Below are 13,496 nucleotides of genomic sequence, written 5' to 3' on the forward strand. Positions count from 1 at the left end.
TGGTCAAAGACCAGACCACTTTTTGCGATTCGGCACTGCGTCGCTTTAACTGACAATTGCGCGGCCGTGCAACTTGGCTCCCAAACAAAATTTACATTCTTTTTTTCCCATAAATAGAGCTTTCTTTTGGTGGTATTTGATCACCCCTGCGGTTTTTATTTTTTGTGCTATAAACAAAAATAGAGCGACAATTTAGAAAAAACACATTATTTTTTACTTTTTGTTATAATAAATATCCCCCAAAAATATATAAAAAAACATTTTTTTCCCCTCAGTTTAGGCCGATACTTATTCTTCTACATATTTTTGGTAAAAAAAAAATCGCAATAAGCGATTGATTGGTTTGCGCAAAAGTTATAGCGTTTACAAAATAGGGATAGTTTTATTGCATTTTTATTAATAATTTTTTATTTTATTTTTTTACTAGTAATGGCGGCGATCAGCGATTTTTATTGTGACTGCGACATTATGGCAGACACATCGGACATTTTTGACACATTTTTGGGACCATTGTCATTTATAGAGCAATCACTGCTCTATAAATGCAGTGATTCCTGTGTAAATGACACTGGCAGTGAAGGGGTTAACCAGTGGTGGCAGTGTAGGGGTTAAGTGTTCCTAGGGGTGTGTTACTAACTGTGGGGGGGCTGGGCTTTCATTTAGTGAACACTGATCTCTGCTCCAATCACATGGAGCAGAGATCAGCATCACTAGTTGCTAGGCAGAATGGGGAAATGCTGTTTACAACGGCATTTCCTCCATTCAGCTGCCCCATGAGACGATCGCGGCGCGCTTGCGATGGCAGGGCAGCATTGAAGATTGGACGTACCTGTACGCCAATATGCCTGCCCGTGCAATTCTGCCGACGTACATCGGCAAGCGCTGGTCGGGAACCGGTTAAACATATGGATCCATAGCATCTGATCTTGACGGCCAAAAATAGTTTTCTGACCTTAACCCAGACATATTCTTCATAATTTTTGTACATTACGAAGATCTAGAATAGGTTGATGTTTAAACTTATCACATCAGGCTTTTCAGCCTACTTATAAAGGGATTCTAAATAGAGTGTCCTTGGGTGCATGCACATCTTTTCTGTGCTCTGAGACAAGCATACTTTTCTTTTATATTTGTTGCTATTCGTTGCTTTTTTTTTTTGCGTCAGGATTCTTTCATCAAGCTTTTAGCTGACTATAGGTGTTGTGGCTTTAGTTTAGCAGCTTTCTGGGTTTGTTGACTCCTCAACTGAGCCTTGAAGGACCGTACCTGGACCTTACCAGTAAGAAGATGCAGTGCTGGCCTGTAATGTTGCTTCAAGTGCTGGATCTTGCCTGGGTGCTCACCTAGGCACAACTTGATGCGTTAGCCACAGGTTGCTTAACAGGTCCAGGGCCATGGTCCATCTGTCAGTAAAACCCTTGAAGAACACAAGCGTTCATCTGGTGGAGTCCATCTCTGATTCTCCTCTTAATGCTTCTGTGCTCCCTGAAGAGGAGTAGGATCTAGAAAAATCTGCTCAGGAGGATACCCAATCAACTGACATCTCTCCCAACCTTAAGCATACTATATTTCCATCATTTTCACAGTATGCATATGTCTTATCTTTGAACAGCCTGCATCAACCTGGCCAAAGATCACCAGTCTGGACTCCTAAAAAACACCACAACAATCCTCTAAATAGTCTTGTTCTGATCAATGGGCTTGGTGGTTCCCTTGGCACACCACAGGACAACCAGAACTTTATTATTCTATGCTAGAAAATAAATAATTTTAACCACTTATTGACCAAGCCTCTTTGAGATGTGATGTTTACAAGTTAAAAACAGTTTTTACATTTTCTTTTTCTAACACACTAGAGATTAAAATGGTGGTTGTTGCAATGCTTTCTGTCATACCGTATTTGCGCAGTGGTCTTACAAGCACACTTTTTTGGGAAATAATACACTTCTTTGAATTAAAAAATAACCGTAAAGTTAGCCCATTTTTTTTTTTATATTGTGAAAGATAATGTTACACTGAGTAAATTGATACCCAACATTTCAGAATTGCGCCTGCTTGTGGAATTACTTCTGTACGCGAGCTTGGCGTGACAGGGCGTGTTTAAGGTTTTTTTTTCTTATTTAGTTTACTTTTATTTTTTTTATTTTTTTTTTTAACACGGTTTTGTAAAAAATATAAAAAATGATGTCACTTTTATTCCTATTACATGGAATGTAAACATCCCTTGTAATAGAAAAAAGCATGACAGGACCTCTTAAATATGAGATCTGGGGTCACAAAGACCTCAAATCTCGTATTTACACTAAAATAAATATAAATAAAACAATAAAAAATAAATTAAATTGTCATTTAAAAAAATGGCCCTTTAAAAGCTATGGCCCTTTAAGAGAAGTAAGGTAAGAAGCGGAGGGCACCAGAGTGCAGCGGGGGGGGGGGGGCCTCTCCCGCCACCAATTTAACAGTGATCTCTTCACAAATGTGCCGCAGGGACCGCGCTTAACGGAAAACAGACCACCAGCCGAGGAAGGGAATACCGGGGTTATGGCAGCTAGCTGCTGTCATAACAAACGATACTCCTCTTCAAACAGCCGACGTATATCATTGTGCGATGGTCCGCAAGTGGTTAAAATGTAAACAACCTGTGGAACCCTCCTTAAATTTTTGGAGGTCCTTAGTTAATGCAGCTGTACCTCTATACAAAGCATATTACCTTTCATGTGGATGCCTGAATAAATGTGACAAAATGTTGAACATATGGCTAGAATCTCCAAACACAAATGCTTAACAATGATGCATGGTTGGGTGGGAGGTGACTTGCATACCTCTATAAATCAGACATTTAGATAATTATGTTTTATTAAAGCTCTTCTAGCCTAAGACTTTATTCTTGTATTTCCAGTACACCTAATGCACCTTGTCCTTGTTATGGAAAAGATTTATTGCATTGCTATAATACAATATTTGTAAGAACAAGCAGTAATGACTGGACTAACATTTTTTTTTTTATTTATTTTTTTTACACAGGTTTTAACAAGCGGGGTTCATTGTTGTAGTTATGTTTTTCTTTTTGATTGTTTTGTACTGTTTGAGCCGGAGAATGCCCAAAGGCTCTTTTTCGTAAAACTTTTTCAGAAAACCAATAAAAAGCATTAAAAAAAAAAAAAAAATGCCACAGCCAGCCAAAATATTTCCTGTACACTTGCTGATGGAGCCTGATTTGTGCCATAACTGGTATCATTCTGAAAAATATCTTCATTTTTCAAGCGCTTTGGTTACCCATGCCTTTTTATAGAGGGGTTCCTAAAGAAAAGGATTCTTTCATGGCCATTACCTGCCTTACCAAGACCTTAATGGTCTCTGTCGAGGATGTCCCTGTTTTCAAGGACCCTATGGATAGGAGTTTAGGGGCCGTGTTTAGCTCACTCTATTCTCTAGCTGGTGCTGCTGTGTAGCTGCCATCACAACAATGTCTCTCTAGTCCAAAAACATAACTCTAGACCCTGGGGCCATTTTCACAGATCCATATGTCCTCCATCATCAGCTGGAGCTCTTGCTTGTATCTTTATGCTACTGTGTATACCTTTTTGACTGATCCCCCCCCCCTTTCAAAAGGGGGGGGGGGCATATGCCAAATTTCATTGTAGACTGTTGCAACTAAACTTTATGGTTACTGCTGATCAGTCATTTGTGGATTCCGACATTATTGTGTGGATTCTTCCAGAACCTGGAGCTGCTTTTTGAATTCAGCGGACAGTGGATTTTAGCTCACTGTCGGCTGATTCTGAGCCACTGGAGTTCAAAAGTAAGTGCACGCCAGTGACCCAGGAGAGAAGTATGGTTTGGCCATACTTCTCTTTGAATGCACTGTTTGGGCAACTATGTGGCAAGTTAGGTTTAATGTTAATAAATGTTAATGCATCATACATTCTAGGAGGAGTACAACTGGGGGGCTCAGAACATATACATAATAGCATGTAATGACAAGCAGCAGTTTCTAAAACCTAAAAAAAAAAAAAAAAAAAAAAAAACTTGTACAGTGTTTAAAGCATTAGTATGACTTCATCTGGAATATTCATTTCAGTTTTGGGCACCAGTTTACAAAAAAAAGATATTGGGGGAACTGGAGAGAGTACAGAGAATGTCAAGAAAATGGATAGCAGGCATGGAAGATGACATTTTTGAGAAAAGAATAACTGAACTGAATTCTCTTTAGAAGAAGCGATTAAGGGGGATATGATCACAATAATACATAAGTGGTTCATATAGTGAATTTGGTGCAGTTATTCACTTTAGAGTCATTACAATGCACCAGGTGGCACACTTTCCACTTTCCATCTGTAGTAAAAGAGAATTAACCTCCATATACAGAAAGGCTTGTTCGCTGTAAGAAATGTGCAATTTGACTCCCTCAAAATATAGTACTGGCCAGATCACAGGATTATATAAAAAAAAAAAGAGCTGGATACATTTTTAAGTACACAAAAGCTTGGAAATGTACTTCTTGCAAAGTGTATCATCACACCTGGAGGGTGCAAAGATAGAAACATCCATCTGAGGAAGAAACTGACATTGATCACATGGTCAGGAACCAAGCTGGTTCTCAATCATCAATGGAGACCCCAGCTGTCAGTGACAGCCAGGATTAAGAGCATTGGTATGACATTTAGGCTGCTCATAGACAAAGTTGTCCACTGCCTTCTGGGGGGTCCTCGGGTAAAGACTTCATTAAGAAGTAAAAGGAGATACTCAAAGTTTTGGTTGTTGAGAAATGTCATGTTGGAGCTTTGTGATGCACAGTCTACACAAGGACAGGTAGATCACTCATTGTTCTCCATTAAATAAGCATGTGTCTATCCTTAGACTGCATGCACTGCAAACTTACAGCATTTTTTTTTTCTTTGCCATATCATATTTAATTTGTAATCGCCCTATTTTTCATAAAATGTTTATTATACCATCCTGTATAAAATATAGGTGAGCTTAGAAACATTTTTTTTTTTTTAAAGATAATTATATATCCTGACATTAAAGAGGAAGTAAACCCTGATGGGTTTACTTCCTCTTTTTTTCCCTGCAAAGGTAAAGCATAATGGACTACTATGCATCGCATAGTAGCTCATTATGTGTCACTTACCTGACACAGGAGCCAGCGAAGTCGCCGCTGTCACCTGTAGTCCGCCGCATCCATCTTGGTTGTGGCGTCTCTCGCAGCTCCGACGAATGACAGCGGAGAAGCCGCGATGACGTCACTCCCGCGCATGCGCGCGGGAGTCGCGTCTCGGAGCTCCGACGCTGCCATTCGGCGGAGCCGCGATGACGTCACTCCCGCGCATGCGCACGGGAGTCGACAAATTAGGCAAATCCATTCTTGGACTTGCCGCATTTAGTGCGCCTGCGCGCCGCTGTCTACGGCGCATGCGCCGTAGACAGCGGTGCCCGTTTTCGGGCAAATATCTCCTAAACCATATAGGTTTAGGAGATATTACTTGGACCTACAGGTAAGCCTTAATCTAGGCTTACCTGTAGGTCAAAGTTGTTTGGAAGGGTTTACTTCCATTTTAAGTTTGTTCAATAACCGTTATCACCCTCATGAGACCTATTGTTGTTCACATAGACGCGCTCTAAGTGCGGCATATTAGAAAAGTTTTTATAGTTGCCCGCTTTTCATCACCTTTGGGATGGCATAAGAAGTCAATTCTGTGATTGTTAGCAGACCCAATATTTTATATCTGCTTCAAACTGGCCTCAAAAGCCACCTTGGCTCGATATCAAAGATGACATCAGATTGTAGCAATCTGCTTTTTAAATTAAACCTCTATTATTCATGTATCATAAACTTTTTTTTGTTGCATCTCTAGGTAGTCTTAATTATACTGAGTAAAATCAGACGAAGCAGCTTTGATGGTATACTGCTTTGGATATGCAAGCTAATTCATGGGCATTTATTACCAATGTTCAAATCTTGTATACATACAGTTCTTGAAAGTTGTAGCATGTTATATTTTGATTTTTCTTTTTGGCTCATACACAGATTCATGTATACAGCCTACAGACTGGTCAGTGCATCACAAGCTTGGGTAATTCTGCTGGAGACTTTTCCTGTATTAATTTAAAAGATAGCCCTCCATATCTTCTTGTAACTGGAAACCGGGATCGGAGGTAGGTTGCAGTTAAGTAACCCTGTTCTTTTTATTATTATTATTTTATTTTTTTCAAGAAATGTTTTTTTTTTCATTATATCACATACAAAAGTCATACTAGCCTCTTGCGTCTCTTTACAGCAAGTTATTTAAGGTGTAATAAAGCCAATGATGGGGGACACAGAAACCTAGTAATAATAAACCATTAGAATAAATGTGTTACATGAAGTGATCAGGAACCTGGATTCAGAGAAAACAAATTTATGTGTATTTAAAACTCCAAATTTCATGAAAGTAACTACATTCTAAAGACTGTATTCAAATCTCTCTCAGGGTTTTTTCTTACTCTGAGGATTTACCTTGTACCCTGAGCTTAGTTATATCACTGCCATATGGTCACAACATGTATGCAATGGGTGATCCAAGGTCACACTCCTGTAACGGTTCCGCAGACATTTATTTGTGCCCTCTGACAGCATGGATGTCTATAATCTGGAATCTGGTTATCGGGTTATAGGGTCTACATCATCTTGGTCCTACTTAGCTTCGTCAAGTGTGGTAGAGTCCCAAGTAGTTGGACTTTTAACTCTTGCCGGCTCTTGGTGGTTTGCCTTTCAGGCATTTAGGTGCAGAGCATGCCCCTCTAAAATGAATCCCTGCCTCTGACGCTCTCTTCCACTGGTAACCCACTGACTCTTTGTCAATGCACAATTTGGCAGACTTACCTCTACTCCTCTGAAACCAAAAATTGTCTTCAGACCCTGTGCCAGTTCAGTCTCAGAAGCTGTGTCTCAACTGGGCTGCTGTCTGTCTCGGAGTAATTAATCATCTCCCTTGGGACATGTGAAGCCAACAGTTGGCCCTCATTCACTACACCTGTCCCTTTGTGAGCTATATGGTTAGCATGGCCCAGTGCTCGCTGATCATCCTCCCACCAGGATCCTGACTAGTCAGTCTCACCCCTGAATACTGACTGTTCTTCATGGTATTGGATTCAGTGCCTGCCCTGGTGTCTTCTCATGGCCTCTCCATTAGTGGGACGTGGCAGTGGGTCTTAGGTCTCCAAGATTCAACTTGATCTTGCTTCTTCAACAATTGGTGCTGGAAACTGATTTTCACCTGCAGTCAATTTTAATCAGTATTAACCTTCCATTAATGTGTCTACAGCAGGTTTGCCCTCATGATCTCCTCCCCTTGGTCAGGAAGTTACCAGTTTCTCAACGGTTGCAAGGGTCTGGTGTTGAGGGGTCTATCTCTTAAAGGCCCTCCTTTGCTTCTTTTTTGGACTACTTTCCTTTCTGTCTCTGAGGATAAGGTAGTCCCTGGCTTGATGATCCAGCTCCTCAGTTCTGAGGCTGGTAAGAACTCTTGTTCCAACCTTAGGTAAGATCCTTTCATTGAAGAACTCTTGCTCTTGTTGCCTGGACTACACTGGATTTCCAGAACCAGTAGCTCCTTCTGCATTGCAGTATTAATCCCCAAACATGTCTCCTAGAAGGAGCCTTTATTACAATGAGTTCGCTTTTTTATGACTTAAAGGAAACTCTGTGTTCTACTCCTGTCATCCCTGCCTTCATCAAGTGTTTTTTCTTCTGGAGCCCAATTCCTTCCAGCTGGTTACTTCTGGATATGAAGGAGCAGCTAATGCCTCAAGATCCTACTCTGGGCCATCTGCATGAGCAAGCTAGTTTCCTGAGGCAGGGTATTCTCTGACAGTAATAGGTAGTACCTTAATGACTCTCTGGGATCTGTTTACATAGGTCTAAGACCTTCTTTTTGGAGTTTTTTATTTTATTTATTTTTTGGGCACACATCCCTACTTTTGATTTTACCCAGGCAAATGTTGCCCATCATCCTGCTGGACAGATTCTGATGCTTTGTTGGATCTGGTGAGGCAGGAGCAGTTTCCAGGCATGATTCACCCCCCTTGGCATTTTTTGTGTTTTATTGCCTCACAACATGGATTGTTTGAGGATTTGCATAATTTATTTACAGAACATGCCCACAACTTTGAAGATTTCTCTTTCTTTTTTTTTTATTGTGAAGCAAACAAGAATTGGGACAAAATAACAGAAAAAGTCAATGTGCATAACTATTCATTCCCCTAAAGTCAATACTTTGTAGAGCCACCTTTTACTGCTATCACAGCTCCAAGTCACTTTGTATAAGTCTCTGAGCTTGCCACACCTTTCCACTGGGATTTTGCAAAACTGCTCCAGCTCCTTTAAGTTGGATGGTTTGCGCTTGTGAACAGCAATCTTTAAGTCTGACCACAGATTTTCTATTGGATTGAGGTCTGGGCTTTGACTAGGTTATGCTAACACATTTACATGTTTCTCCTTAAACCACTCAAGTGTTGTTTAGTAGTATGTTTGGGGTCATTGTCCTGCTGGAAGGTGAACCTCTGTGCTAGCCTCAAATCACACACAGTGGTACAGGTTTTGCTCAAGAATATTCCTGTATTTAGCACCATCCATCTTTCCCTCAACTTTGACCAGTTTTCCCAGTCCTGACTGCTGAAACACACCCCCACAGCATGATTCTGCCACCACCATGTTTCACTGTGGGGATGGTGTTCTTTAGGTGATGTGATGTGTTGGGTTTGCGCCACACACAGTGTTTTCTTTGATGGCCAAAAAGTTCAATTTTAGTCTCATCAGACCAGAGTGCCTTCCTCCATACATTTTGGGAGTCTCCCACATGCCTTTTTGCAAACTCAAAACGTGCCATTTTGTTTTTTGCTCAAAGTAATGCCTTTCTTCTGGCCACTCTGCCATAAAGTGCAACGCTATGGTGCATTGTGCTTATTGTCGTCCTATGTACAGATACTCCAGTCTCTGCTGTGGAACTCTGCAGCTCTTCTGGGGTTACCTTAGATCTCTGTGCTGCCTCTCTGATTAATGTCCTCCTTGGCTGGTCTGTGAGTTTTGGTGTGCGGCTGTCTCTTGACAGGTGTTGCAGCCTCTGGGGCCTTGCAAAAATGTGTGTATATATGTAATGACAGATCATGTGAAAATTAGATTGCACGCTAATTATTTCACTAGTTCCCTAATTATATGACTTCTGAAGGTAATTGGTTGCACTAGAGCTCATAACAAAGGGGGTGAATACATACGCACATGGCAATTATTTTTTTTTTTCTGAAAAATATTTTTATGTATACATTTTTCAAATATTGCTTCACCAACTTAAGACTATTGTGTTCTGATCCATCACATATAATTCAGATAAAAAAAAAACATTGAACTAAAGGCTGTAATGTAACAAAATAGGTAAAAAGCCAAGAGGGTGAATACTTTTGCAAGGCTCTGTATGTCCCTTCTGTTTTTGCAGTGAATATGCTCATGTAATTGTTGCAGCAGAAATAAAAAGCATGTGTCCCTGGGAAGATCAAGGAGGGATTTGGAGACCGCATTCGAAAAAACTCCAGAATTTGCTAATTACCTGCCAGTGTTTCTGCATGTCCGATGCCCAACAACACATTTGCTTCTTCATAGGCTTTTAGAAGGGTTTGGAAAAGGGAAGGGGGTTCATCTCACGTTTTTGGTTGGTGCTAGGATCCTACAGAAAGTCTCAAGTAGATTACTGACACAACTAAAATGTAATGTCACCCTCTTACAGGTACTCCTTTTGATCTACTAAGTGGAAAATAAAATGGTATGATCCAAGGATATGCTTTAAGTTGAATTGAAAGCTTTTCAAAGCTCAGTTGCTCTGCTTGAATAGTGAAACAACATAATGTGTTTCCAGATGACTTTTTTTGGCAAGGTGTTCCGGTGCTTCCTTTTTGAGCTTGGTGCGTGGGGATTTGGCAAAGCTATGTTTCCTCTTTTCAAGCTGACACTTACCACCTTCCCCTTCCAGGCACCTGCACCCTTCACCAGTCCTCCGAACCAGGGAAGGAAAGATGCCATAGAGTTCTGGAGTTAGGCCAGAGCTTGTTATTTCAAGGCACTGGATCGTGACGTTCTTGATAAATAATTCTTTCATTTTAGCCGTGTCCTGTGCCAAAATACGGTTTTACCAGATTGATAAATATTCTTGTTGAGATCTATACATGTCCTTGGCCAAGTTACTTGTTACCCAAAACAGTAAATGTCTGTCCATGAATACTTAGACCTTGCTTTTATCTTGGTTTAAATGTTAATTCCATATATTTAGGCCAGACAGTTAATGATACATTTAAAATTTTGCTAAAGGAACCAGACATAAGATATGTTCAGGATTCTGAACATTTTGTCTTATTTTTATTAGGGCTTAAGGCTTAGCTTTACTCATTTTGTGTGAGTCTGAATGTCTCTCTTTTTCAGCTAAAAGTATACTTTTCGAATATGCCTTCATAATTTGCCCCATAAACTGACTGGGCTGCAATTTTGACAGATAATAGGAAAATAGTGCAGTCAAGGCAAGCCAAATATGAGCAGATATTAGGGCAATGAAGACGATTAATGTGTATCGTGAATGGCTTCCACTTCATTGGGAGCTGCATGTTGCGGTGCAGAATCCCTTTTTTTGTTTGGCGGGTAGGACAGACTTTTTTTTTTGATATGTTGGCTGTAATTGACAGCTTTGCTTCACCTTCTCTTTGCTGCTTGAGAGTAAATGTGGCTTTCCTCAGAGGCAAAAATGACTGGGTCTCTGGGGAAATACTGGAAAAAGGGTTTTGTTCAATTATTAAAAGTGAGTGTTTTTTAGAGGTTACATGAGTTTGTTTTTGCCCTTTTATCTGACTGACCCCTCACTTTCCACCTGCTATATATGCAGAATATGCATAGGATTATCATTTAACAGAGCCCCATAGCTGTATGTATTCCTTACGTATGGGGCTCTGTTAATTGGTATTATTTTCACCCTTTTCTGAATCTGTGGTGTCAGTGGGAGTAATAGTGGCCCATCGTTGGTGCCAGTGGGAAGAATAGACACACACAATTTTTTGCTGACAGTGGGGAAAATAATGCCCTAAGTGCTGCATATCTTTTAACCCCTTTATGAGGGTTTGTAAAAGAAGCCCTAACACTCAAACACTGTTTTGCAACTTTGATATGTTTGTAAAAAACACTAGATATCGCAACTGCTTGATATATCCAGGTGAATTACACCCTATTTTTTTTTCAGGAGAAATTGGGCTTTCATTTGATCGCAAATGGTAATGGATATCTCCAGGTTATTTTTTTTATTACATTTTTTTTTTATTATCAAAGAAAAATAGTAGAGAACATTTTTTTTTAATTTAGCTCCTTGCTATTATCATAACCTACCACCAAAGAGCAACCCAAAATAAAATCTTCTGCTCCTATCGCAGTGATACCAACATGTGTATGATTTTTGTTGTTTGTACCCGTGGTAGGGCCCACAAACAGTAGTGCAAAGAGCACTACCTAAAAGACACTGAGCCTGACTTTTGACCCTAACCTTTGACTCTGACAGTGACCTTTCACCCTAATCCCTTTTTTTTTTCTTTTACACTTTTCTCTACCAAGGATACAATGTGTCTTTCTCACCATTCAAGAGGAGAAAAATACACAGGGGTGGGCTGTACAGTGGCTGATCACTGTGATAACCAATCACCAGTTATCTGGAACTGGGTCTCCTGGATCCCGAACATTAGTACAGGACACAAGGCTCATAATGTGCAATGCACTCCCAGCACAAACGCAGGTACATGTGTATGCGACCCCATGGAAGAGGACCCACTTCTGTGAAGGCCACATATATGTGTACAGTCTGCCATAAGGGGTTAAAGGAAACTGATATAGTATGCAGGCATACCAGTCTTGAAAATGCTAGGTGCCTGGCTCTAATGCTGATCTAGTGCTTCAATTACAATTGACAAGTAGGCACATCAGGTGTCCTAACTTTAAGACCCCTTTCACACCAGGGTGTTTTGCAGGCGCTATAGCGTTAGAAATAGCGCCTGCAATCTGCCCTAAAGAAGCTGCACCATTGTATGTAGTGTGAAAGCCCGAGGGCTTTCACACTACAGTGGTGCGCTGGCAGGACGTCAGAAAAAAGTCCTGCCAGCAGCTTCTTTGGAGCGGTGAAGGAGCGGTGTGTTTACCACTCCTCCACCACTGCTCCCCATTGAAATCAATGGGGCAGCGCTGTAATACTGCCGGCAAAGTGCCGCTATTGTTTTCGCGGCCGCTAGCGGGAGGTAAAAGCGCCCCGCTAGCGCCCGAAATGCGCCGCAAATCCGGCGGTAAAACGCCGCTAAAAATAGTTTTACCGCGGACGCAATGGGCGATGTGGTGTGAAAGGGGTCTTAGTCTGCAGGCTTGAGCCAGGTATTTATTCAAATGTTATGGAAACCTAAGAGCCAAACGACTAGTATTTTTGGAAAGAATTTAGCAATGACAGCCTTTTGTATTTCACTCAGGTTTCATTTACTTAAGTACTTCAAATAGCAGTCATTATTTCATTATCATAAAATGTCAGAGTTGAGTATGTTTCAACAGATTAGATTATGTATGTTCTTCTTTCACTGCCTAAGAGAATTGAGTGTCAGTGCTTGTCAAAGGTGTAACCATATGTCTATAGAACTATTGTGGTGAGGATTGCAAGACCCCCCTTCCAGTAAAATTTGATTGTTATGAAGTTATGGCAGAATATTTCAAAGTTCACCCTGGGGGGTGTTTTCTGTTTGTGGGAAAGCATTTGCTAATCAGCTAAAAAGGACAATGGAAGCTGTGTGCTTTGGAAATGTTTAAGTCTTACTCCTAAGGGACACTTTCTTATTTGATATGCTATTTTATGTCCTTGGCACAATCTCTACACCCATAATGACAATTATTGGTGACAGTGTAGCATGTGGACCTCAGGTTCAGCTTGTGACAGCATGCATTTTAAAGTAGGATTATCTGTTGTCTCTGATAGCTTTTATTCTATGTATTTATCACAACTAAGTAGACTTGCATATGTTAAAGAGAATTCTGTTCTGACAGATATTTGCTCTTTGCTAGTGAATAGGTAGCTTTTGTTTGATTTGCTGATGTATAATGAATTCTTAGCTGTCAGGACCTAAACCACAAGTGAGCAGGTGATGATTTACCTTTGTTCATCTCGTTTCATGTGATTTCCATTTTAGTTAGTGCCTTTCTCGACAGGCTTTTCTATATCAAATCTCAGCTCACTGCTGCTTGTTTGCAGCAATCTCTCTTGTTTTTGGCTACACAAACTTTTATGGGTTTGCTAGGAGTATAGGCTTGTCTATCAATAAACCGAACCATTATCTGAATCAGATACCAGAAAGACTATTCTGCTCTCCCAACAGTCTAAAAAATAGGAAACCCATATGTGCATTTTATTGACACACAAAAACCCAATCGCATGCCTGATGCGTCCCTGGTCTTCAAGTGG

General features: G+C 40.5%; 1 protein-coding gene across 1 annotated transcript in view; it reads left to right on the top strand.

Annotated features, from left to right (window-relative positions):
* The window catches only part of FBXW8 (F-box and WD repeat domain containing 8), a 209,536-nt gene that overhangs the window by 161,053 nt on the left and 34,987 nt on the right, over positions 1-13,496 (top strand). Inside the window, exon 8 of the mRNA XM_077462047.1 lies at positions 6,032-6,159. Coding sequence (XP_077318173.1) covers positions 6,032-6,159 — 128 coding nt within the window. The remainder of the gene's footprint in view (positions 1-6,031; positions 6,160-13,496) is intronic.

Source organism: Lithobates pipiens, unplaced genomic scaffold, assembly GCF_037356315.1.
Source record: "Lithobates pipiens isolate NorthernLeopardFrog02 unplaced genomic scaffold, aLitPip1_a1.2 Scaffold_3, whole genome shotgun sequence".
NCBI classification, from domain to species: Eukaryota; Metazoa; Chordata; class Amphibia; order Anura; family Ranidae; genus Lithobates; species Lithobates pipiens.